Raw genomic sequence first — 25,931 nt, 5'->3', positions numbered from 1 at the left:
TTTTTACAAAGGCAGATTGAGTTGATGAACTAATTGACCACAGAATGTGTCCCAAAAATGTTGCCCATTTTGTTCATGTGAGAAAAAGGATTTCTGATGGGGCATGCTCTACTTTCACGGTAATCTGACCACAGACATAAGTGACCGTTGGCACCACAGTAACAGTAGAAAATGGTAGTGTGCCGCCCTCTCGCGTCCTACAGGGGACCTGCAGGCAATTCAGCCTCCTGCCACCGCAGGGGCCTTGCCCAGTGGAGCAGGATGGTGTGGTGACTTCCATGAAGACACGTTTCGTATAAATTTTCACTGGAATGATGCTTGTCGTCACTACTGATGGTGAAAACTGGAGAGCAACATTGGGAGGTGTTCGAGCTGGAGTTCGGCCCGGGAAGTGGAGTGGTGATGCTGCATGGGTCCACCTCGCCACCCCAGCTGACAACGCTCCCTACTCCAGCTCTCAGCTTCTGCCTTAGCCCCCGCAGAGCTGCCTGGAAACGCTTGCTGAGTAGCGCGTAGAGCAGAGGGTTGAAGTCGGAGTTTAACAGCACCAGAAAGTAGGAGACAGTCAGAGCAGAGGGAGGCACGAGTGATGTTTCACCAGAGATTGCTGCTTCTGTAGCCTGAAAGAGAGCAACTCCAATGTAGGGGGTCCAGCATAAGAAGAAGGCTAAGATGACCAGAAAGAGGCGAGCAACTCGCTGATAGTGCTGCTGTGACTCCAGGAGGGTCTGGGGGGATGACAACATGGAGGATAACTCCCGGGAGGGAGTTGGGTGACCACACACACACTGTCTACTTTGATTATAGACCATTGTGGAGGGGCTGGGCAAAGAAGGAGGGAACATGGCGTTTGGATCCCTACTGCGTTGAACCGAGTATTCTAAGCTGTGAATCCTCTTGGCATGGTTACGGGCTACTTTGACGATGTTCACATAGCAGACAAGGATAACGATGGCAGGCACGACGTAGGAGAGGCTTGTCATGGTGGCCGTGTAGCTGGGACTGCTTGTCCAGTCCACTACACAACTGTATGTGTGAGTCACATAGGCCACAGAGCTCCAACCCAGCAGTGGGGGAAAACTGGTTGCCATGGCCTGCAGCCAGATCCACACGACCACAGAGCACATCCTCCACAGGGTGCAGCGGGAGCTGTAGCGCAGGCAGTCCATGATGGAGTGGTAGCGGTCTAAAGCGATGGCAGCCAGTGTTAGAACAGAAACTGTGCAGTAGACAGAGGAGGTGTAGGCCACAAATAGACACAGGTTCTGTCAAAGGAGGAAAAAAAATGATTTAATGAAATCATAAGAAGACTCGGAGACCAAGAAATGTCTTACAAAACATTCGCCCCATCCAGGCTTCACGATGGATAAAGCAACAAAGGGCATGACGCCGAGGCCCACCAGGAGATCACTGATGGCCAAGTTCATGATCAACACTGATGTCACCTGGTGGAGAGTCTTGGTGGTTGCCACGAGGATAATGACAAGAAGGTTACCTTCACGAAAAAAATGAGTGGTTAGACAAGCACATTATCACTGTCAATACCAAAATGTTAAGGGTGACATTGTCTCATTTGTTAGGTTGCATTTTTTTTTCCTGTTTTTACTCATTTGCAAAATCACACCTCAGAATGCAAATTTTTCCTTTGGAAATATATAAACATTGATGAGCCATGGTTTATTTAAAAACAATCTGGCCTTACAAATGTAAATGCTTAGCTTTGACAGACAGTATTGCAGAGTTTTAAGGGTATTGTGGTTGAAGTTTGTCGCGTGGTGTTGAGAAGGGTCTCTTAAGGTTCTTCGTTACCCTAACGAGGAGTTGAATGACCAGAAAAAAAGCTTCAGTTGGTGACACCATAGCACAATTGAGAAAATACATATTAGACTGTGCCATTAAAATAAAAATAAAAAAGTTATCTTTGTAAAGGCAGGGGTTTGAATAATAATCAGATTCGCTCCGTTTAAAGTTTGATTGGGGAGATGAATTTCTCAAGACAATACACGATTATAATTTTGCTTGTATTTAGATTCCACACGTGAAAGTAAAGACTGAATACCGTCAGAAATACCTGTCACCGAGCCCACACACATCAATACCACCATGACGAACAGCAGCGACTCCATCCGTGTCGACACGGCGCTCTCTGAATCATCCTTGAGGCTTGAGTTGACGGCCGCCGCTCGCAAACAGCCCGGAACTGACCAGCTGCCTTCCAGGACGTCCATTCCCCGTCTTAATGAAATACACTTAGCCCGGTGCTCTGAATGAAAAAAAACTGTTGACAAACAGAACACTGAACTGCATCTGGTTTGGAAATACTCTGAAACGTCAGTTGACTATGTGACGCCTTCTTCCTCCCACTGACAGAGCCTCTGGAGAATTAGGACGGATTGCTTCCCCTTCAAACACATTTTTTGCCCGTTAAGCCCAGCGAGTAAACACGAGATTCAGGCAAACGTTTATTTACACAAACTACTTAAAATCTATATACAGTATAAAACACTGAAAACTTCAATTGACAAGCACAGACATTTCATGCTGACTGCAAGCTCCATAAAACTGCATTACTGTAAAACTGTCTAGCTCTCACAAACAACTCAATCTACCTGTACATTGACCTATTCATTTCTATACTGCTTATCCTCATGTGTGGGCTGAAACCTAAAACTGACTTGGGCGAGATGCAGGACTGGTGGGCAGTCAATCACAAGGTACACATACAAACAAGCATTCACACACACATTCACACCTAAGTTCACTTTAGTCATCAATCAACCTAACCAGCATGTGTTTAGAACTGGGGCAGGGGAGCCAGAAAACCCGGACGAAACGGACTCAAGCACAAGGATGACCAAAAAAAAAAAACTTCACAAAGGATGGCCGCAGCCCGGATGTCTTGTGGTTTGGTTCTTCAGCCGTGTTTTGACTTGTCTTGACTGGAGGTGTTGACGAGGCGTTGGCGAGTGTACTCCCAGATCAGCAGGGCAGCGCTCACATGCACGTTGAGCGAGCGGATGACCCCTTGCTGAGGGATCTCCACGCACACGTCGAGCAGCTGGAGCAAGTTGGCGGGAATGCCTTCTCGTTCGTTGCTGTGATGACAGAAACAATCTTTAAGTGTGGGCCAGGTTGTTTTTTTTTCTTTTGCAATCCTGCCCATGACATTCAGCAGTTTATGGCAATCTTTGACCATACATATTTAGCACTGGTCGAGATGAATACCAGTGCTAAAGGTAATGGAAATATGACCTTTAAAAGAAGTTGATGTATATAAAAATCTAAATACTCATGCATTTGTTCTTTTCAAGTGTACTGTAGAAAGGGGGTACAGTCACATAATTTGTATTGTATTTCATTTATGAATAACTACATTCGCACAGCAATGTGGCATCACTTTCATTAAAGCTTCATAATTGTGGTTTTCGCTTTATATGATGATGCCATGCAGTACTTCCCCATCCACTGTGATTAATGAACCATGAATAGCCGAGTTAATTCATTTCCTGGCGTGCTGTCAATCAGTAGTTGATTACTCTTGGCAAATGTGTGAGGATGCGACCACCAAAGCATCAAGCACTCTTACGTAATGAAGTGTTTTAGTGATATTACACAACACAGCTGAACAATATGCTGTGGTATTGTGTAGAGGAGGCTCACTGGATTGTACAGGTGTACGGAACCTACAGTGAATGTAAAGGCGTAATGAGGGAAGCTTTCAATGAGTCTACAGAGGGCACAACACAGCGGGAACTGACAATCCATCCAATCCACGGAGGGCAATTGGGTGGAAAGTTACCTCATGCCCCAAACAACATCACAGTGGATAAAGGTCCCTGCTGCTGTCAACATTTTCTGCCGTGCTATCCTGAGGGAGGGCCAATTACAGAGCAACATGTTCTGACAGAAGCACCACGAGTGAAGGGCCCCGTTGGGAAAAAGGCTGAACCGGTGAGTTCAAATTAAATAATCTCGCCGGCTCAGACATTTATCTGCGTAAAACTCAGAGGTGAATGTGACGAGGATGCAACTGACAGAAAAACACAATTTCACAAGGTGGTGGTTGAGTTCATTTTTAACAGTAAAGCCTTGTAAATATGACAAATGTACATAGTTTTGTGACACAAAATGGTCCTGGCCCTAATTTCCTCTCTTACTTACCATTTGCCACCCCGTTTTGATTTGTAAAGCAACCCATTGAGGCACCAAAATAGCTGGAGCATGTCTGCATGACTTAAGAAGGTATAGTTTAGAGTTTTTAGCATCATTTTTGCTACTCCAGTTTTCCCCCTCCATTCCAAAAAAGGGGGTGTGTTAATTGAAGGCTCTTAATTATGGAGCCGTGTGAGTGTGAGTGTACAACTACTGAAATGAAAACACTTGGACTTTCGACAGAGTTGTGGTAAATCATACCCAAGAAGTAGCAGAGTCTTCTCGGGAAACCGGTAGTCCTGAAGGCTCTGACTGTTGGAGGTCTGCTCCACACCAACAATGCAGTAGCCCTCACTCTTTTTCATCTGCAGGAAGTCTGCCAGCTCCAATGGCTTTACCTAATGAGCAAACACATACCGTTTATTGAGGAGCACAAAAAACAAAACAAAACAAAACCAAATGACAAACCGAAAAAAGAAACTTTTCTCCCTGTGCTACCATCATCTTCTAAAATGTGAGTGATGAAGAGGTACATTGCTGCTAATTTTTAATCATGACTAGGATCATTTGAATCGAAAGTGTACTAGGTTCAGCGGCATAAGGTATCATTGAACAACGTAATAAGAGTCGACAAAAGAGATTACACAAACATGACAGACTTACATTTAATTTTGAATCATTAAATCATTCTCATTATTGTGGTTACACTTGGGTAAAGTGTTGGACAAGTAGAACTGTGCTGCGTCATACTAAGAGCTAATTCTAATAGTCTGTCATTTTATTGCAGTTAAAGGAGACACCGAAATATTAAAAAAACACTTTCAGTACAATGCAAAACACCACTGCCAATGAAGTGGAGTCAAAGTTCATACTCGTTACCTCCAGGAGAGAAAGCCAAAGTTCAGATGAGACACTTAGGGATTGAAAGTGTTTGTCGTTGATGTGACGGAGGTTGTCCAGTACCAACGCACTGGCACCAAAGATCTCGCAAGTCCGGCACAAACCTACAAGCGCACAAGCAAATACATGTTGGTGATGTTACTCTCGGAGCTGCAGACTATAAACGGTGTTGCGTTGTCTTTGCTAAACAATGTGATGACCTCCAAGGTTAGTGGGTTTGTCAATGAGTGAGGCGACCACCAGCAGGGCACCATGCTGTTTGCCAAGGCGAGCCGCTCTTTGCTGCAGAACCAGCTGAAGGTCTGGGTCCTGCCCCTGGATGTCCAAACACCAGGGGGTTATTTTCTTCTGAACCTCTGCCCAGCGCTCCTCCTTGTCGTCCTCACCTACGAGAGACAAAATTGTGACCATTCCCCCGAAAAAGGATCAGATGAGATTCAGGTGGCCTTGGAGCATGTGTGACCGTACTTTTATCCTGCTGGATCCAGTCTCCGGGCTGGAGCTGGCTCAGGTCAGGACTGGAATTCCTCAAAGGAGGCATCTGAAAAGAGCAGGACAGCTTCTCCAGCTTCCAAGGGGAAATCCACTCATCATCAGCTAAACCTGAAAGACTTGGAAAAGTGTAGAATATCGTCTAGGAAAACAAACAAACAAACAATAAGGACTTATTTACATGCAGAGTGACACATTTTCACGAACTGCAAACACTTACCTCAATGCTGTAATCGCTGATTGGATGAAAGGCACCAAAGAAAAAGTGCTCTTGAATCCTAGTCCAGTTCTTGTTTGCATTCCTAAAATTTAGCAGAAATCGTTTTAGCGCACTACATTGATGCTTTTGCAGCGACTGTAGTGTCAGATTCCCACCCGGTGTTCTTCAAGGCCTCAGTCTGGTGCAGACAGGCCTTAACCACAGTGGACAGCCCCTTCAAATCATGAACCGTCTTCTCTCCTTGGACCTCAACCAAGCTCCAAATTCGCTTCAAAGCCAACAGAGCATAGAGACGCACGCTAAAGTTGTGGTGGAAACACCACTGAAGGGTGATGTCCAGTGCTTTTGCCAAATGCATATCCTTAATGACAAAGGAAATAAATATTCTAAGGGCTGAGATATGATTTAACATCCAAAGTAACATTTTGAAGATGCCTCACTGGATTGTTCAGGGTGGGAATGATGACGGCAAAATGCACTAGGACTGCCAGGAAGGTGCAGATGCCAGTCTTGGTTCCTTCATGATGCTGCACCAAAAGCACAAAAATGAACGCTAGTTTACATGAAACCGTACAATTTGGCTGTTTTGACATCACACTTACTTCAACAACAAAGAGCAACCAGTAAGCCAGGAAAATAGAAAACAGTCAGCATTTTGTATTCTTTTTGATTAGCAGAGAGCAAGTTTATTATGCTCTAGCCCCTCCATACCTATCTGACCTCATCCATATTCCTACACCTGTCCGCTCTCTTCGTTCCTCCTCCTCTCTCCTCCTCTCTGTCCCCCCTGCTCGCCTCGTCACCATGGGAAACAGAGCCTTCAGTCGCTCTGCTCCCCAACTCTGGAACATACACTGGCCTTCGTAATACAGACTCATTAACACATTTCAAATCCAGCCTCAAAACACATCTGTTTAGACGAGCCTATTCACTCGGACCATAAAGCCATTATTTTAATTCATTTATTTTTTGTTGTATTTTTTCTTATTTTATTTGATGTTGTTTTTAACATTGTATTCGTGATTTTAACTGCTTGTTGTAAGGTGTCCTTGAGTTTCTAGAAAGGCGCCCACAAATAAAATGTATTATTATTATTAAAGACAAGAGATGGGGGACTTGTATTTTTCCCATCTCGTTTCAATTATTAAACAGGATTTTTAAAAATCATAGAAATCAACCATTCATGCGCTCACCACTTAATGTGGAAAGTGGGATTTTTTTTGAAAAATATGAAAGAGTTAAGTCGAACAAAAATGTGCAAGCTTACCATGTTGAAGCAGGCCCAGAAATTGTCTATTTGTTGTGGATAACGGACAAGGATCAGAATCACCGTCCACTCAATTAGGTACTTGACTGAAGCCTGATTACTACAGAAGCCGGCCTCAAAGATACTGCTCAGTATAGAGGCTACAAACTCCTGTGTGCAGTTACAAAACAGGCAAGATGTTATTCTTTTCCTGATAGCAAGTGCAATGAATAAGGTGTGAGTGATGTACCTCTTTGAATTTGGGCAGCATCATTAGCATTGTTTGCCATATTCTGTTTTTCACCCGGTGTTGTAGAGAGTTACTAGAGATGCGCGATGATTTTGACATGTTCTTGTCCTGGAAAGAAATTATGACAGAAAGTGTTTTGTTTTGTGTGTTTCAGCTGGTTGCAAATTGAAATTGTCATTCGCTGGGCAACAATAACAGTTGCGAGCTGAACCACAATATATTACACGTCTTCATGACATTGTATTTATGACACAACAGATCTAGGCATTATGGATGAATTTGGAGTTAGGGTAATTCAGTTTTGCTGTTAAGTTAATTACTGTATGTTACCTTTTCTAAGAGAATGACAACCAGCTGCTCCACCAGGTGTTGGTGCAGACTGTTCGAAGCATCAAGGCGGCTGAGGAAAGCCAAGGTGCACATGCGAGGTAACTGCTCATCTCTGTTGTCACTGAAAGACAAAGAGCTTTTGTTCAACTGTGACATGGAAAGAGATAACATCTAAGGGCAACATAAAAAAATCAAAGCCATAATTATTGTGACAATACAATACTCAAAATGAAGACCCACAGTCAAAAGAAAAATGACTTTACAGCAATGTCTTTAACAGTCATGATTTGTATAAACTTAACACACACACCACTTTTTTTTTTATCCGTCTCTATGTTTTAAGCGCCACTTTGAGGAATTCAAACAATCTGAAGGCTTCATGTTAAACGTTAGCACACAGGTGTCAAAGTCAAGGCCCGGGGGTTCAGATCTGGCCCGCCACATCATTTCATGTGGCCCACAAAAGAAAATCAAGCATGCTTGCTAAGGTCTGAACCAACATTTCAAATTGTCATATGTTATCAACACTAATAGTCATTATTCTTGACTTCTCATTTTAAATCCAGTTATTCGTCAATTTGTTGTGCACTGTGTATGTAGTATGTGGAGGTGATTAAATATTTATATGGTTTCCCAAAATTTATAACGGCCCTCCAAGGCAAATTGTAACTCCAATGTGGCCCGTGACAAAAATTAGTTTGACACCCGTGCTTTAGCACATAAATATAATTAAATATACAGTACAAGCCAACGGTAAAAAAACAAAACAAACTAACAACAAGAACTGACAGATGTTTAAAAATAAATGTGCATATCGACATGTGAAGCAGCTTTGGGACATTCTGTCCAGATGCTGAAAACACACAATTTGTTCAATAAAAGCATAGTCACGGAACCTCACTCTACTATTGTTGCTGTACTGTACTGTATATACCCCCAACTTCTTCACATTGAACTCCAGCAAACCTACTTTACAAATCCTTTTTGACGCAGACGGCTACTATTGAAAAAGTTCAGACAACTCAATGTGACTAATAATAAATTTACTGATAAATCTTCGTAATCACAAAAAGGCAGCAGCTCACCTGGCGACGACAGCGTTGGTGGCACACACCGCACCAAGTTGCTCTACGTATGCCTGGACATCTTGAACAAGCCTATGGAAGAAAAACAGTAACTGGAGCACCTAAAGAAAGAAGCAACAAAGCACTGGTAGAATGTCAACAGTACCGTTGATCTCTCCTGAACACAGGCCCATAAACGCAGCCCTCAGCCATGATGTTGATATGACTAAAAACACTGGAGAAAATTCTGTCAGCCTGGTTACTGCTTTGTTCACTAGCAGGCAACCATGTCTGACAACAGTGTTGCAGTAGAACATTAAATACGCCATTCTTGGACTCAGACAGCTGGATGATCTCAGCAGCAATCTGCACAAATACATCAATATTACTTTACGAATATTGGAAACTCTGTATTTGTGCCGATTACCTGTTTCACGGTTGCTGTCAGCACGGGGGCCTGACTGTTTGTGAGAAGCAGCAGCGTTTGGTGGAAAGCGACTGAGATGAAGCCTTTGAGGGCAGGCCAGAAATCATGGGCGTTATTGCTGAGCCCATGTACCAGCTCCCAGGTCCGACTCACAGCTTCCACACAGAGGGCCTCATTTTCCTGCGCTAACTGAGATCACAACATCACACTTTAACACAGGATACCATCTTCCTGTCGAAACTCAAAACACACGGAGACTCACTTGTGGCAACACCACCTCCATGAAAGTGAGAACAGGCAGTACCAGGTCACTGGGCAGCAGGGCGAGAGCATCCACGCAGCAGCTCAGAGCGGCGACAGCAGTCTCTGTGTTTCTGGGGACCTCGGAATCCCGAAGCATGAGTGTTTTGACAAGAAAATTCAGGCAAATCCACTGGTCCCGCATGAAGTGGGCAGCTATGCGACCCCAGTCCTGCAGGAGAGGGCCTTGCCCACCTTCATTGCTGAGAAAGAATGGATGTGGCACTTTAACATGACAGGCAAGTGTGTTCAACAGTGTTTTCAGACTCTCTTAGTCACTGACCTCAAGCTGTATGCTGTGTGAGGTTTTAGGAGCCTCTCATTGAAGCGTCCCAGTGGTGAATGACTTTGCCAGGGAGACGGCATTGGCTTGTAGAAGTGCTCATTCAGTTGTTTTAGAAGAGAAAAAGTATCTGGGCCAATTGTCTGCTGCTCCATTAGGTGACATACCATGGCAAGCGATGCCATAGCAACTGCTTTGGCCACCTGGCTTGCCACTGAGGGAAACTACCGAAAGAAGAATGATGAATATCTGAATAAGTTGAACGCTAGGAATAATATTTTGCTTCCAACCTGCTGGGACGGTTCTTGCAGGATGCTGAGACTATACTTGATGAGTTTCGGAAAGCAAGCTTGTTGAACTGTAGAATGATGCATGGACAGCTGCTTGAAGACACTCAAATACAGCTCGGCCCGCTGAACGTCACACACCTGCACAAAACAAAACGAACATCATAATCGATCAAATCCACAAAGGTCCTGATGTTGTGTGGAGACTGTTGTTTACCTCCAGCAGTTTCCCACACAGACGCCTCATGATAAACTCCTGCATTGAATCTCCGCACTGAAAAATGAGGCGCTCCAAAGCGGCTGTCACTTCATCCACTGTAAAAAAAAAAATTTGAAAAAAAGATTTGAAGTCACTGAAAGGCTTTTATTTGTATCTATATTTTTGTCCCGTTTTGAGGACAGGTGGGCACTCTTATATTTATCTGAACATCTGTATGAATCATCATGATTATACAAATCACCTTTTGATGTTTCTCTGAGCTGTAGCAGTCTGAGGACAAGCTGCAAGATCTTGTCACTCTTCTTCAGGGGCATGTAGAGATTGGAACCGACCCGGCTCAAAGTGTCCACCAGTGGAGATAGTAAGAAATGGAGCTCGTCACCAATCTTCGATCCAGATTGACTCCTCTCAATGTCACTTAACAGCAGAATGGACATGGCCAACTTATCTACTTCTTTGGGGTCAGGCAAGCTCTGTGTCTGACCTGCAAAGCATACTAACTAATTAAAACCATCAACAAAAAAGCAAAGACTCTGAAAAATGTGTCTCCTTCCAAGCTCACCAGTGCATACTGGAACACTAAGAAACTCGTGTATTTTGCCTTGAACATATGCTTTTATGGTTTTCTTGCTTGAAGAGGCACCCTCTTGATCACTTGGTTTCATCTTAAAATTGCCCTCATTGCTTGAGAGCCAGACACACACCTCCAAAAAACACAAATGAGGGGAAGCAGGTTTGCTAAATGAACTATGCTGTGCAGCTCAATTTGACTACCAGTAGTTTAATAAAAACAATTCAGCATACCTCATTCCAAAGGGCTGTGCCACGACAAAGTGACTCGTCTGCCCGGAAATTGCCCAGGAAGGTAAAGATGTCGTCGAGGGTCACTGTGCTCTGAAAGTATGTCAATACAGCAGGGCTACATCTATGATATGACAGCTCAGAAATTAGATTAAATATACATCTGGAGTGGAAGTAGCCATTACTGGTGGGTTTATAGGCAAATAAAAAAAAACAACAACTATGAAATGTATAACTTTCAACAGCGAGGAGAATAAAACATGCATTTAGAATTTTACAATTATACATCGAATCTTCAGTTGTGCCTTTGTGGAGTCTGCAATGGTTTTCTCTTGGTACTCCGGAGTCCTCCCACATTACAAAAACACGCATGGTTGGTTATTTTTGTGAGTCCAGCTGGAATAGGCTTGCTCACCGGAAAGGCTGAATGGAATATGCACTACAAATTGTACAGATACGTTGCTTACCACATCTATGAGACAGAGGGCGCTCTTCAATAAGAAGCACTGAGCTGCGCCTCTCAGGAGGACTTGATGTGTGATCATGGTGCAGCGCAGCACCTCCCTGTGTGTGGCAGACCAAGTATGTAATTAATGTGCACTTCAACTTTAAAAGTAGTTCATAATATGGAGCAGACCTGAGGGCAGTGAGCCCCTCAATCGCCAATAGTGGACTTGAAGCAAGTGTGGACAGGGCCTGAGATATAAAAAGGAGGGGTACTGCACACCAATGCTTGGATCCAAGCTGCTGGATCATCTGCAGCAGGACGCGGCCTGAAAAGCAGACACAATTTTAAGAGAAAAAAAGCTTTTTTGAGCTGAGAAAAAGATTACCGGTATGCGTTGGTACCTCTCTCCTCTGTTGGCAGGCTGCTGAAGAAGTTCTTCAGGAAGATTTGGAGTTTACTTGCCAGCTCAGGGCAGTCCCCAATATGCTGGCCACTTGCCCTGGAGAAAAATACAACAAAGTAATGTCATCAGACTTATCATTATAAACCAATGTAATGTAATTTAAACATATTTCTTGATGAGTTTAGAATCTCACTTGCAGAAGAGCGACGTTTCTGACAGAACCTCCATAAATGGCCCAACAACAAACTAGAGAGTGAATGAGACGAGTTTAATAATGAGGCAGTAGTACGTCAAGCGAAGTAAAGTCTGCGTGGACGTTCACCTGAGAAAAAGCTGAAGCAAAGGCTGGCTGTTGGAGGATATTAAGTTCAAGCAGGTGACACACTCCCGCTCGCATTAAGGTTTTATTCTCACTGTGAAACATCCGCTGGTACACACAAAGCAACCATGATGGATGGAAGACATCCTGTCCTACAAATCAAGTGCACAATTAAGATGTGGAACCATAGTTTTATTTATTGGAAGTATACAATCATCTTAAAGAGCAAACATCAATACCTTCATTTGCTGTAGTTTGGATAAGAGAGTCTATTCTGTTCAGAACCGGGCGGACAACATGGACCTGCATATAAAGAAGAAACACCACCATAATCTTAGCAACACTATTGGAGTGGCCATGGCCCGTCATCAAAATTGCTTTTTGACCTGATTTTCCTCCAATGTCTCCATCACCAGAACATAATCCTCCCAGAACTGTCTGAGCATCTGGCTGCTTTCGGTGGTCCATTTGAACAAGATTTCCTCACCATTTCCTTCAATAACAAGATCGAAAGAAAGTGGTTAATAAATATAAGCACAGAACTCTTCGGTATATCGCAACAATCTAAGGAGAGACTGACAAAAATGCCACCTTCACAATAATAAAAATGGAGCAATCACTCTTGAGCCACGCCTATAACAAAACACATGATCATTTATTCAAGATCCCTAATACCAAACTTAAGGTCCAGGTACTAGTACGATCTCTGTCCTCACTCGTAAGACAATTCAGTGCACTGGTGGAATGGCTATACAGCATCAAACTGGTATTTTTTCCGAATTTAAACCGACGTAACTGCACTAAACATAACATGGCCCAACTTGTAGGCATGTGACTTGCACTAATGGCCTTTTGGAGCCTAATACTGGCACCAAAATGCCCACAATTAGTTGTGTCTCTCAAGTAGCATGTATTGTTATACTAGTATGGAAAAGCTGAACTACTGATCTGCAGAAATGTCATACAGTGGTATGAAACCATGACAAAAAAGACACAGTAATTAGACCTTAAGATTGATGGAATATTGGATAAATGATATTTGGCTTTCCATATCTGTGAGTATTTCACCTTGTTGTGCAGGACAGTCGACTCCCTGCTCCTGTGACGATGCCACGCACCTTTTGAGCAGGTACAGTGCCCTCTTACGGGACACGCTGTCTCTGTGGATCAGTCCGTCCTGAACCACCCGCCAGAAGCGGAGACAGGGCCGAGGGTCTGGCTCAGTAGGTGCCAGCAGGTGGTCTGACAGGGAGGTCAAACACAGAAGTGTTCGCTCAGTTACGGCCGGTGTGCGCTCCGATGCGTGCCAGGTGCACAGCTCGTTCAAAGTCTTGTTGAGGATGCTGCAGTGCATTGCATTATTGCAACAGCCCAGCAGGGCTAACATGAGCCGGACGGTGACCCGGGAGAGCAACCAGTCTGGAATAGTTCTAATGCCCGACAGGACACACGACAAAATCCTCAACGTGAGCTGCTCGTCTCCAGATAAGCAAGGTAGGAGGGCAGCCAGGACTTCACTAGCCACCTCCACACTGATTCTCTCCACGTTAGGTTGGTCCTCATTTGACAGCTGGAGCGAAGGCAGGACGGTCAGAGCGGCGCGGCTCGCCACAGCCGGGTCACATAAACGGACACAGATGGCCACAAGTCTGCAGACAGCTGCTGTACTCTCCCTATACCGCACATCATCAGTTCCTGCTGATATCCTGGAGAGAAGAGGCAAGCAATGCGTCCAAATGATAGATTCTGTTTTATCTAGCACACATTGTCTTTTTGAGGTTGTCAACGAATTCGTTTCTGATTGAAGAACAATTTGCTCGAGTCCTTCTATGAAAGCTGTCAGTGCCTCAACGCGCTTTATCTCCGGCCACGCGTCAGATGGCCAGCTCAGGGAGTCAAACAGAAGCTCGTAGTTCGGAGAAGTAGACAAGATTGCGTTAATTAAAACAGAATTCATTGTAGTTAATCACGACGAGGTCAAAATATGCGATTGGTAAAAACGTATCCAAACGGCTTTTCTCGCGGCACGTTGACAGTCACTGTGGATATTTGAAAACTTCCGTAAACGTCATCACGAAATCCCGCGAGAATGTTTTGGATCTCCAGCTAACGCACAGTACTGTACTGTATAACACAAAAACATAGAGAAACTGACATTTTTGCTTCATGTAGACAGCGCTATACATCTTTTGAATTTTACCAATTATTTTCTGTTACACGCTGGAAGAAGAAAACACCCCCCAACCCTCAGCTGCCACTTTAAATAATCTATAAAATCCTTATAAGCACACCCGCATAGTTCTGTATCTTTTTTAATATGAATGAAAACAAAGAAAGAGAAAAAGCAACTCACAACAAAGAATAGCATTATCAACATTGTTTTTAAGTCTCTCTCTCTGCCTTTCGTTTCATCCGTTACATTATTGTTCCATTTTTTTCTCGTCAGGGGTTGGTCACTGCACTTATCTCCTACTTTGTGCAGTGTGTGTGTATGCTTGCCCCCCTCCCCCTTCGAAACCCCCCAAAAAGCACGCACGCAAACGCACGCCTTCAAGTTCAAGCCAATACCTGTACTCCCTCCACACACTCTAACAGTGAGTGCGCCACTGCCACCGACTGGAGTGTTTATGTATTATGACTTTATTCTAGTGACGGCAAAAACAACAACAAAACATATTCCCTGGGGTCACACACACACACACACACACACACACACACACACACACACACACACACACACACACACACACACACACACACACACACACACACACACACACACACACACACACACACACACACACACGCTGGTAGCGCATTGGTATTGTTTTGGTCTCATGACGAAGAAGACTTTTTAAAAGCAAATTACTATTCATGAAGTTGTACAAAAAAGCCGTAAAGGTTAGTGTTTCACCAAAAACCGACACATGCCTATTTTGTGATTCGTGTATAATATGTATACATCTTAGAAATTCATTTGAAAGAACTTGGGAAAACGAAGCAACAAGGTGGATGCTCAATAATACAAGCTTGTCTTCAAAGTGCTGGTGGGGGTTCTCTGCCAGGAAGACAGTCTGGAAGAAAAGCTTCCAGACAAACATCTCCCATTATTACTGCCGTCACATGACCAAAGCAGTCTGGGAGGGTCTGGTAAGAATTGTATCTCAGTTGAGTCAGTAGGTCAACAAGTCTCAGGCATCAAATCTTTTTTAACGTTTCAAATGAAATATATACACTACATTTATGATTCCATAAAAAGAATTGTGCATGTGTCTCTATATATAGACTTGTGTATCCAATTTGCAGTTTTGTACACAGACAAAATAGAAGTAAGTAGTAAAATTTATTTTTGCTATCATTAAAAAAAAAAAAAAAAAACAGTGCTTTATCTTAAAACGTTTCAGCATTGGGAAGAACCCGCAGGTTGGTCATACATTATCAGAATAGAGTTTCAGTGTTTAATCACTAGCATTCCTTCTGAGTGAGGTCATGCTGGCTAAAGTTCTTCTTTTGCATACTAATTGGCATTTACAAAACTGAAAATATCTCTGGGGGGAAAAATAACTTTACAAAAAGGATCTTTGTTTGGAGGTTACATAAAACAATAATACTGCAAATTCATTGTAAATGTCACAGTTGCAGATATAGAGGTTTGCAAACAGTAATGTTGTAATTATGAAAGCAGAAGACGAGCTTAAACATTTGGAGGCTTTGGATGAATGGTTTACAAGCTATAAAGAAATGTATTTTTCCACACAAGTAGCTACATTTGCTGAGGCATAATAATAGGAGAGGGATGACTGAACACACTAGAAAAATGCAGTGTAAAATGTTACGAAACATTATCGTTGGCACTGTGACATCTGAATATTTTAAGCATATAATAAACACATTACAAATGTTCTGACAGTGCTGGAGTACAAATAGATTAAAAGAAATTCCATTTGATAAATATCTAAAAGATCACAATGTAAAAATGTATTTCGCCCTTAATATTAACCCCTCAAGAGATTGCTGGCATACAAAACAATACAATTGCATTTTTTTTTGTACACACAAGTTGAAATGTCATCAAATGAAATTGCGGGTAGCATCTACAAAACATTGATAAAAAAAAACAAAAAACAATAAATATGTCACTGACAAAGAAATATTTCTGGTAAAAAAACAAAACAAAACTGGGATCCACAGAATTGTCAGCGTAAAATAAACAGATGAAAAATGGAACACAGGAAAAATGTTAGATCACAAAAAACCTCCCATATGGATCCCGTAGATAACCTTCATTACACATAAATGAGGCAAATGTGAGGACTTCTTTGTTTGTTTACAGAACGAATTCCAGAAAATGTTCATCTGCGAGCAGGTCCAGTGACAGACAGTTGGTAGACCTGCGACCATAGAAGGAAGGTTTGGCTTGGCAGTGCAAAAAAGGGTAATAGTCGTGAACTAAGGGCATCTTGGTGTCTGCCGAGGTGTCCGAGAGGCCGAAGGTGTAGCTGTGTGAAGAATCTGCTTGTAGTGTGGTCCCCAGGGGTGCCTGAGGTGGGAACAAACTGACATCATCAAGACTGTGGCTGTGCCGGTCCACATGCGATCTAGTTTCTCCCACCTAAAGAATAACAAAGTACAGAAAAAAGACAAACATGATCAATTCCTCTGTATTTAAAAATATAAAATAAAAATAAAAAGAACTTGGCAAATAATATAAAACATACCTGGGTACTGGTGCTATCTAAAATAAGGAGATGCTCATTGTTGTCTGGGAGGCAAACTTTGTTCTCTGGAGCAAATGTGTAATACAACGTATTATTGATATGTGAAAAAAAAAACAAATAAAAAATGCACTAATAAATGCACTTTACATCATAAATATTCTCACCTGGCGAGGTTATCTCAGAGGAGAGTGTGCAATCGACCGACACACCATCGAGAAGATCGGCCAGCTGGAACATCTCATCTGGATAATCCGCAAGAACTTCCTGTCTGACAACAGCCTTCATTTCTGGAAAACAATAGCAGCCTGTATCAAAATCAAGCGAGGCGGCCAACTGACATATTTCACCTCCAAAAGAATCTGTTTACAAAGGGTGAAAGTATTGAAATCATGTCCTCAAAGTATAGAGCTACAAGTTCCAAGATTTTGACTGCACCTTCCAGCACTTTTACACAAGCACCTTAAAATGCCACAGCTTGTGAAATACAAATACTTTGATCCATCATTCTGAATCCTTGAAAAGATTAAAATTCCAGCATTTTCATCAATCTGCAGCACCTGATGTGCGAGCGGGTGTGAACTTCTCAGCTTGCTCTTTCCACTCCTCATCCTTAATGTGAGCTTTTCTGCCGCTGCCGAGGCCAGACGTGGAGGAGCTAACTTGGCTAGCGGCAGAGTAGGAACTCCTCTCTGCCTTTTGTTCCGCTTCCTCCTCCATGGAGGCCATCTCTGTCGAGATGCTGTGTTGGCGGGTGTCGGCTTCGATACCCGAGCTGCTGGTGGAAATCCGGGACAAACCCGGGCTGCTTTCGCTGCCTGGTGGGTCCAAGTCCAGATCATCGCTGATGTAGGATTCTCTGTAACGCTTTTTTTCTAAAACAAAGTGAACAAAATAATTCTGGTCAGAAGAAATGCAATGAAGGAAGTTGCTTCTCTTGTACCTTCACTCTCCTCCAGCTGGCGGAGGTGCTTGAGGGCAGGCTGGAGGCTGAGGTAGATGCGATGGCTGCGGCTAAGGTGCAAGAGAAGGTGTCGAGAGCGGAATGACGACCCAGTGTAGTAAACAAGCTTCCTTGCTGACGGTAAGCCATCCGGTTGAATCTCAAATTTCTTTCCCTAAGCAGAACAACACACAGTAAACAGTCACTGCCAATGACACAGTCCCACTTGCTGAAAGAGGGAATAGAAATGATTACCAGGAAGGTGAGTCGTCCCACATTGGACCAGGGGAAGTCATATAACAAGTGTCTGATGTTGTTTGCCTCCTGCAGACACACAAAACAATTCATTGTAGAATGTTTCAGATTCAAGGATAATCCAGAAATTTAAATTAGAAATGAGAGTTTTTTGTCCATTTTGTTTCGGCCTCTGAAACGTGGAGAGGCCAAGGGTGTCTCTTGTTGTATCTCATGGTCTGTTTAATCGGCCAGACCCCAACACCCTAATCCCCCCCAGATGGTCCCTGATGGACACATCAAACAAGTGACGCATTTGGCAGATGCCTCGTATCTGCTGTTGCACTCTTGCTGGTGGCAACCCACACATTCCTTACTCGTCTGCTCAGGGTTTAACAGGCCACGGATCCAAAGAGTCAAGTCAGATTTTCTGTTTTGCACGTTAAATACAAGGAGCAGATCACCAACCCATTCGTTTGCGCACATACCTGATAAACCTGCATTCCTCTCAGGGTCAGGCCGAGTACCGCTGTTCCCCTCTCTTCCTTCTTGTCCTGGACACATGAATGATGAGATGTCAGTGAAGCTTTTGAGCTGAACAGATAAGATTGAGAGTCTGGCTAAACCTCCATTTTAGGTGGCTTTTCAGCATTAAACAGCGGCTTGGAACATATAGAAGGTTTTTTCCTTGACTAATGACCTTTTGCAGTCTGTAAAATGTGACTGGTACGTCCTCCAGTCGACATGACTCTCTGATGAAGAGGAGGATGGCATCACGTGCCGACATGCCCCACAGGTCCTGATGCACTTTGGGGCCATGGCAGAGGAGATAGTGCAGTCCCCGCTTGGCTATTATCTAGAGAAATGGAACAAAGGAAAAAGAAGAAACTATAAGCATTTTGATGGCAGTGGCATTATATATAATAATGTAATGGTATAAACATTCCCAGTACTAATAATAAGTACGCTTTGTCTTTTTTTTTGGTCCACTGTAGTGATTGTAGTGATACCACTCAATACTCCATTCGCAAAGGTAGGAGGCCGCATTCCACCCTAAATTAGCCCCTTGCGTGATTCTGGAGAGGATAAGCAATATACAAAACGTATGAATGGATTGATTATGAAAACTCCCTTGGTGCGGTGGTTGCCAATATTACGTATGGGTGAGCACTTAACACCAGCACTGTAATTCCTCAGCAAATAATTTGACTGGCAGTTCAAACTTTATCTATTGATCTATCTGCCGTCAAAATGGCGACAAAAAAACAAAGAAAATGAAACATGAAATGTATGCTGTATACCCATGGAGGAAAGTACTCCTTGGGTTCGAAGTAAGGGGCACTCTCTTCCCCGTCCTTGGGAAGCTGGTGGTCACCGAGTTCCGCCTGCATGGCGTAACCTGCGAGCTGGAAGTACACCTCCTCCTGTTGACGGCATTCGGAGCGTAACACCCGCTCGCGGAGGTCAGAGTAGTAGAGATGGCGTGCCTTGCGTTCACTGGTACCGAACCCAAAGAAATGAAAACATGACGAGAGGGTTGCACAGGGTGTCAGTAAGGAGGACAAAGATGGATGGTGTACAGTAATAATAAGAGCACATGAAAGAAAGCTTGTCAAGAAGTGGTGCACGGGTGAGGGTACACACCTGATAAGTCTGCCGTTCTCAACATAGTACTGCACTTTAATGCAGAGCACTAGAGGAAAGGCTCTCTTCTCAAAAGTCTATGGGAATAAAGACATGGGTGGGTATTTTGCATTTACTCTCACAAGGTTTTGTGGATTTTTCGAGGGTATGTCGCTGATATGGGATGAGTCTCAAGTTTGAAACGAGATACAGTATATAGATCGTTGATGTATAACTGTAAGGTGATTGTCTATGTGTACCATAATGTTCAAAATAAAATTTATTTTCCAATTCTGATATAACTTCAAATGTAAACTGTTAACAGTCTTGATGTTGGGGAAAAATAAAGATACTTTTAGTACAATACTTTTAACACAATATGGAAATCTGAAATAAAACTGTGCATACAAAAATACAATAGTGGCCTGATGACTACAAATCCAATGTAGTGTAACATTTTATATATTATTTGTGCTGTGAATGACTTGCACAGTATATCTTGAGCTATTTTTTGACGACAATAAATACTGCCAATGGGGGTGAAAAAACAAACCAAAAAACAACAGTGGTGTTTTGTTGTATGATATGTGTTTGTCAACTTTCATAAGATTCCACACCTTTCCGGACTCTTGCTTCCATTCTTTGGGTAAGTACTTGGTCAACTTCTCCTCCATGTCTAAAAATATGCGCTCATTGTCTGAGCAGAAGAAAGACAACCGGGAAAACAAGCAGACAGTTAGCGGGCAAACAAAATAATAATGCAACGAGGCAGAAAATGTGTCCAACAATGGGCTTAATTGGGGTGAAAGACAAAAAGAAGGCCTTAGTCCTTCGTTAGAGAGGGAGCCAGCTATCTGGCTTATCCTAATTACGACCATTTTAGTAGTACTTATTTGAATTCTCATTCAGTAGAGAATTTGACCACTATGCTGAGAATAAGGTGGTGGTATCAGTCTCTGCGTTTGTCAACCTTATCTCTTTGGTTGCATAGCTGAATAATGTTCACCGAGCTGTTTCACAACTTGTTCTTGTCAACATCCATCAATTCCTGGCAGTTTTCTGGACCACTCTGACTCATTCACGACTCATGTTTTTGAGTTGGAGTTGAGTCATTAGAAGACCACCCCACCTCCTCCACTCTGTACCCCCTCTCCCCTCATCCCCAGACTCCCACCCTTCTCATCAATCCATCCCTCCCCTCCATGAAGGGGAGGAATGCAAGGGTGCATTCCAGGCTTAATGAAGTTAATATTGCAGGAATCTCTGGCCAAGTGATCGCTGAACCAACACCAAAAAAAAAAAAAAACAACAAAAGGCTGCTTGTTGCGGAGGTGAGCCACATGAGATTTCCAAGGCATCTCAAAGCATTTGAGCAAGCAAGAATGAACGAAGCCAAGAAAGTATGGCTCAGAGGTCACTCAACATCCACTCATGTAGACCCGGAAGACCTGAATGAAAAGCTAATGGTTTTCGGAAAATGTGTGAGTTCAGTTTGGTAAGGATTTAATCATATTCATTTCATAATAAATTCGGGTACCAGTAATGGCACACAGAAAAAAAATGACAATCATACAACCACAATTGAAATTCATTTCGACGCAACGCTGGTTATGTTGTGTTACACATGTACATGTCTTAGATCAGGGGTGCCCAAACTTTTTTGACCGAAGATCTACTTTTCGATCAACCAACCTCCCACGATCGACCCGTTACTGCACATACGCACACACGCACGTACATGCCATGATGAGCAAAGCCTGACGCTGAGGCATACTACGCATGCCTGTTAATGATCGTACCTCACGCATATCATTTTAAAATGCTTCTCTCGGCCCTCCAGATTCCCATTCTTCGCCTGTCCCCTCGGTGAATTGTACAAAACAAACTCTGAATGACAATAATGATAAAGATAAAAGACATAGCGCAACAACTCTGATCACAAACTGCAACTGCAGACTTCTGAGCGCTAACAACCTCCGGTGATGCAGTCACATGTAACCGTATGTTAAAGATGACCTGCTTTATTTTCTGTTCTTTTTTAAATACTTTCTGTGAAAGTGAGACCGATAGAATGATTAGATTCCAGTGTGCATTAACACAAAAAATATATTACTAACATGCACAGAGACACAAATGTTTTTTTCCCCTCTCTACACCAGTGGTTCTTAACCTTTTTAGAGGTACCAAAACCAACCAGTTAATGTGCACATTAACCGAACCCTTCATGAGTGTAAAATAAATACTTAAAAAAATAAATAAATTCAAGATATAAACCCCCACCCGCATTTATTAAAAACAGAAAATGGCAGAGGCTCCGTCAAACCCCCGAGACTGACTCACCAAACCCCTGGGGTTCGATCGAACCCAGGTTAAGAACCACTGCTCTACACCCTTTGGACCGACTTGGTCGATCGCGAATGACATAATGGGCACCCCTGTCTTAGATGCTCAGTACAATATAGCTTCAGTGATTAGTCCACATCAAAAAAAAAAAATCAAAAAAAAGAAGAATGGAAAGCAAAATAAGCAGTGTTTTTGTTTTCAAGGAAGACCTCGCAGTTTTAAAACTACCATAAGATTTGAATGCCTCAATTGCCTCACTTCACGACTTTTAAGTTCCACTGTACAGGTACTTGAAACACTGCTGTTGTATACACTAGTGTGGACAGGTCTTGAAGGAATCCGAGGAGTGGACTTACCTCGCACCACAGTGAGGCCAAACAAGTGCATCTCTTTGATACCAAGAAGCTCTCCCACCTGACTGAAAATGTCTTGCGCTGTGGCCTTTGGCTAGAGCAAGAGAGCCATAGAGAACTGTGTTTACGATAAGAGTGGAAAAAAACTATTTTGAGAGGCAGATAATTATAACTTGGAGGCAAACTCACCCCGACAGTGATCTCCAGCTGGGTTTTGTTGGGAAGAAGAACACAAATATTTCTCTGCTGCTTTACTGAAGAGGTCATTGTGGCACCTTGTGTCGATCACAACTCAATTTTTTAAATTAAAGCTCTTAGCTGATCAGCGACACTTCATCCATATCAGATCTTAAAAAAGATGACATCTGAGTGAAATCAGCAGAAGAAAAACAAGTTGAACAGCGGATGATGCAGCACTCCTTTTAAAATGGTCAAAGATTTGCCGACTAACAGTCTTCTGTGACTTTTATACTCACTGTTCACTGTTTCAGGGGAAAAACACATCAGTACTTAATCCATCACAAAGACTATTTCAACAAAGTGTGCCGACCGAAAAAGACATCAACATCACTTAGCCAAGCGTATACCACAGAAAGCTATGGCACAGATGGTTATTGATCCAATTCATCAGGAAACTAAATAAGTGAATAATTGAACAAAAAAATGTGAAAACACTTCATCCTGCAAATCCTACAAGACTGAGCTCATGACAGATGGAGGAAAAATAAATCTATTAAGATATACAATATCTGATTTCGTGCCTAAAAACCTGAATGCTGCTTCTACTACGGTACAGTATTAGCAATTTTCTGGGAAGTATTTGCCTTCACAGAAACAAAACCGACACACTGTCATACATGACATCAAGCAAGATCAAAAAGATTGAGACGTCAGTGTATCTTAACACACCCAAATTGAAGGCTGTTTGCCATGTAGCCTCGCCTCAAATTCGGACTTCACGCAAACCCCCTCAAGCCTCAACTGGTACAAGGCTCATCTGATTAAAGTCTTAGGGTGATTTAATCAGTTTAATTACTGCCGTGCTCCGATTCTGATCCCTCTAAAACCTGCTCTTGACAATAAACAGTCAAAAGCAAAAAAAATAATAATAAAACAAGCGGGAACAGGTCAACTGAAACTGGAGCCACCTGCTCATACACCTAACTCTACTTCTTCCAAGAGGATGTAAAAAAAATAATAATAATATTAATAAAATAAAGATAGATAAAAACAACTTTTTTACAAAATGGAGTGATGGTCCCTCATGTCTTGTTTTACAATGTGTCTTTTACACAACAGTTCTAGACTCAGAAGTAAGAATGTTGTGTTACCAAATTTGACTTCTGGACATGTTCAAACAGAGTCATGCTCACATCAAGGTGTCAGGACAAACTGACGTCCAAAAACCTGAACTTCCAGTAACATGAAAATCTGACTCGCTCACCATGACAAGTCACACAATTAAATCTCGACTTAATTCAAGGAATGATAATGTCGCACACATCTTCATTCAAAATGTTGTGTGAAATACACTGATATCAAAATCACACAATCATTGACTTTACTTGAAGCTTTTTGAAAGTGTTTTTCCTATCAAACAATAAGTGACACAATCAATGAGCACTCGTGGTTAATCGAAAAAACATGGGGAAAAAGCTTACTAATTTTAATAATGAGCATACGAGTTCACTAAAATCTGAGATTAGTTCAAAGTTAAATTTAGTTTGTTTTTTTTAACCTCAGGAAATTGCCTAAATTGGGTTGGGAGTCGGGACAAAAAACAAACAAAACACAACAGGGGGAAACCCAGACTGACTGATCTGAGCTGAACCATGAGATTATTTTGGCTCCATCTTCATTTTCACCAACATCAGTTCAGAGCCACGTTGTATTTGTTTCTTTGGAGTCTACTCTAAACGTTCCTTCTCTCTAAGTGCTCATAGAAACACCATTCGATCCTGGCATTTAATGATGACGCAACATTTCACGTTTTCATAATTTTTCCCCGTTCTCATCGTTTGAGCTTGGCCAGCAATGACAAAGTCATACTATTACAAGATGCAACTTTGAATGCAGCAAAAGAAAGCAGCTCTAAACATTCCTCGATTGGGAAAACACCCACTTCATCCTCCACTGAAAAGGATGCACCTACTGAGGGCGTATAAAGGTTAAAGGTGTGGACAACCTCAGACTAAATGAGAGATCTCTATAAATCTACTGTCCATAACTTTTTAAAACTAATTTAGATGCAGTCAATGAAGTACAACACAGCTTATGCTTGGGTACAGAATGAATGCACGTGACAGTCTGTGTGACCATCTGAACCAAGTTTACAGTAAAAACGCAGAGACAATGAAGGCTGAGACATCCCCAGCTAGTTGATGACCAGGATAATAGCTGTCTTTACATATGCCAAATGCCATCTGCATGCTTATTTAATACCCTCCCAAGACTAATATAATCTCTATTGCTGGAAAAACAACCCCACCGAACCTTCAAGTTTTATTTTTTTGAACGCCAACTGTAAACCGAACTGACCAAAACCACACAAGTCGAGGAGTAAATAAAGGAAAGAAATGGGTTCACCTGTCTATCTCTATATATGTACATCTCTATATATAGAGAGAGATTCTTTCAACCGGGAAACAATACGAATTAATCTCAATCCAATTTGGACGTTTTAAGGCTCCGAGGAACTCAAATTTAGATTTGTAACCACGAATGCAATTGTTTTATGTTGATTACAAATGGACAAACGTAGAAGATAAGATAGCTGATGATAGTTGGATGAAGAAACACGCAGATTTCAAAATCATCAATAAAAATAGTAGTAGGGGATGCATCAGACCGGTTCCACTCAGCCAGTAACGCCACAATTTGAGAGCAACAAGTGCTCTAACTCTAACTTGACGTAAATCAGCAAAAACTCACCGGGCATCACATGTTGGAGATCAGTCTCATGTGTTTCGACACAGCTTTCTCTGGCAGTGGCTAAAACATGTTATTTTTCTTTTCTACTTGTTTTAATGTAAGTTAAATAATTACATATGCTAAGAGATGAAAAACGTACACGCCTGGCTAGTGCGTATGATGAATCACAAACCACACAACCCACAGAAGCAGATTTGGACTGTACCACTTCCAAGACTTGAGGGGTGTACTGCAGTACTGTTTTGCTTCTGTTATGTTCAAGAAGTTATTTGAAGAACGCGAACTTTAACATTTGTTTTAACCTCATGAGTCATACCAGGGGTAAAGTAACAAAGTAATCTTTTATAATACATCGTGGATTAAAATACTATTTTGTTTTATTACGATAGTGACTATTTACCTCATGTATGGGATACTCATATTATTCTAATTAAATGCAAAATATTATTCATTCATTTGTCTCATTTCTTTCTTTTGTTATTTATTTATTTTACTTTGTTTTTTTTTGGAAATATATTTATTTTGAAAATGTATATGGCCTGCGAGACTTGCTCTGGGAATAGAAAGGGCGTAGAGCGGTTTCCTAGTACAGTGTGCTCACCCCTATAATTAGATCTTTTGATGAACATCACCCAACATATTTCCAC

General features: G+C 42.2%; 3 protein-coding genes across 5 annotated transcripts; all 3 read right to left on the bottom strand.

The window, feature by feature from the left end:
* Positions 1–29: 29 nt before the first annotated feature.
* LOC127610791 (beta-3 adrenergic receptor) lies at positions 30–2,228 on the bottom strand. The gene is given in 4 exon segments (XM_052081233.1): positions 30–315; positions 317–1,265; positions 1,335–1,531; positions 2,072–2,228. Coding segments are annotated over 4 exon segments (1,545 nt in total). The 3' UTR covers positions 30–73.
* Positions 2,229–2,449: 221 nt separating this feature from the next.
* On the bottom strand, positions 2,450–14,231 carry tarbp1 (TAR (HIV-1) RNA binding protein 1). 2 transcript variants are annotated; one of them, XM_052079441.1, is made up of 29 exons: positions 13,211–14,231; positions 12,529–12,635; positions 12,382–12,445; positions 12,146–12,294; positions 12,017–12,069; positions 11,822–11,919; positions 11,610–11,745; positions 11,440–11,536; positions 10,976–11,065; positions 10,734–10,875; positions 10,413–10,655; positions 10,169–10,266; positions 9,955–10,092; positions 9,665–9,888; positions 9,344–9,584; positions 9,082–9,270; positions 8,821–9,020; positions 8,676–8,747; positions 7,591–7,711; positions 7,261–7,368; positions 7,032–7,181; positions 6,205–6,291; positions 5,920–6,125; positions 5,765–5,846; positions 5,521–5,686; positions 5,253–5,438; positions 5,032–5,156; positions 4,414–4,550; positions 2,450–3,095 (listed from the first exon to the last, which is right to left on the bottom strand). In XM_052079441.1, the coding sequence occupies exons 1-29, from the start codon at positions 14,097–14,099 to the stop codon at positions 2,915–2,917; spliced, it is 4,779 nt and encodes a 1,592-aa protein (XP_051935401.1). In that variant the 5' UTR covers positions 14,100–14,231; the 3' UTR covers positions 2,450–2,914. The 2 variants fall into 2 exon arrangements, with proteins under 2 accessions (XP_051935401.1, XP_051935402.1); XM_052079442.1 differs by having other exon boundaries at positions 13,261–13,401.
* A 1,239-nt stretch (positions 14,232–15,470) lies between these two features.
* zgc:172136 (uncharacterized protein LOC566376 homolog) lies at positions 15,471–25,484 on the bottom strand. Of its 2 annotated transcripts, none has more exons than XM_052079423.1 (14): positions 25,285–25,484; positions 22,543–22,718; positions 22,357–22,447; positions 20,275–20,354; positions 19,679–19,755; positions 19,336–19,531; positions 18,735–18,890; positions 18,523–18,588; positions 18,056–18,124; positions 17,801–17,975; positions 17,418–17,732; positions 17,025–17,147; positions 16,861–16,925; positions 15,471–16,754 (listed from the first exon to the last, which is right to left on the bottom strand). In XM_052079423.1, exons 2-14 carry the CDS (start codon positions 22,618–22,620, stop codon positions 16,470–16,472), a joined length of 1,776 nt encoding a protein of 591 aa, XP_051935383.1. In that variant the 5' UTR covers positions 22,621–22,718; positions 25,285–25,484; the 3' UTR covers positions 15,471–16,469. The 2 variants fall into 2 exon arrangements, with proteins under 2 accessions (XP_051935383.1, XP_051935384.1); XM_052079424.1 differs by having other exon boundaries at positions 22,543–22,701.
* Between the last annotated feature and the right edge of the window lie 447 nt (positions 25,485–25,931).

Source organism: Hippocampus zosterae, chromosome 11, assembly GCF_025434085.1.
Source record: "Hippocampus zosterae strain Florida chromosome 11, ASM2543408v3, whole genome shotgun sequence".
Taxonomy (NCBI): Eukaryota; Metazoa; Chordata; class Actinopteri; order Syngnathiformes; family Syngnathidae; genus Hippocampus; species Hippocampus zosterae.
Note: the sequence above shows the minus strand (reverse complement) of the source record. Positions and strands in the feature narration are given on the sequence as shown.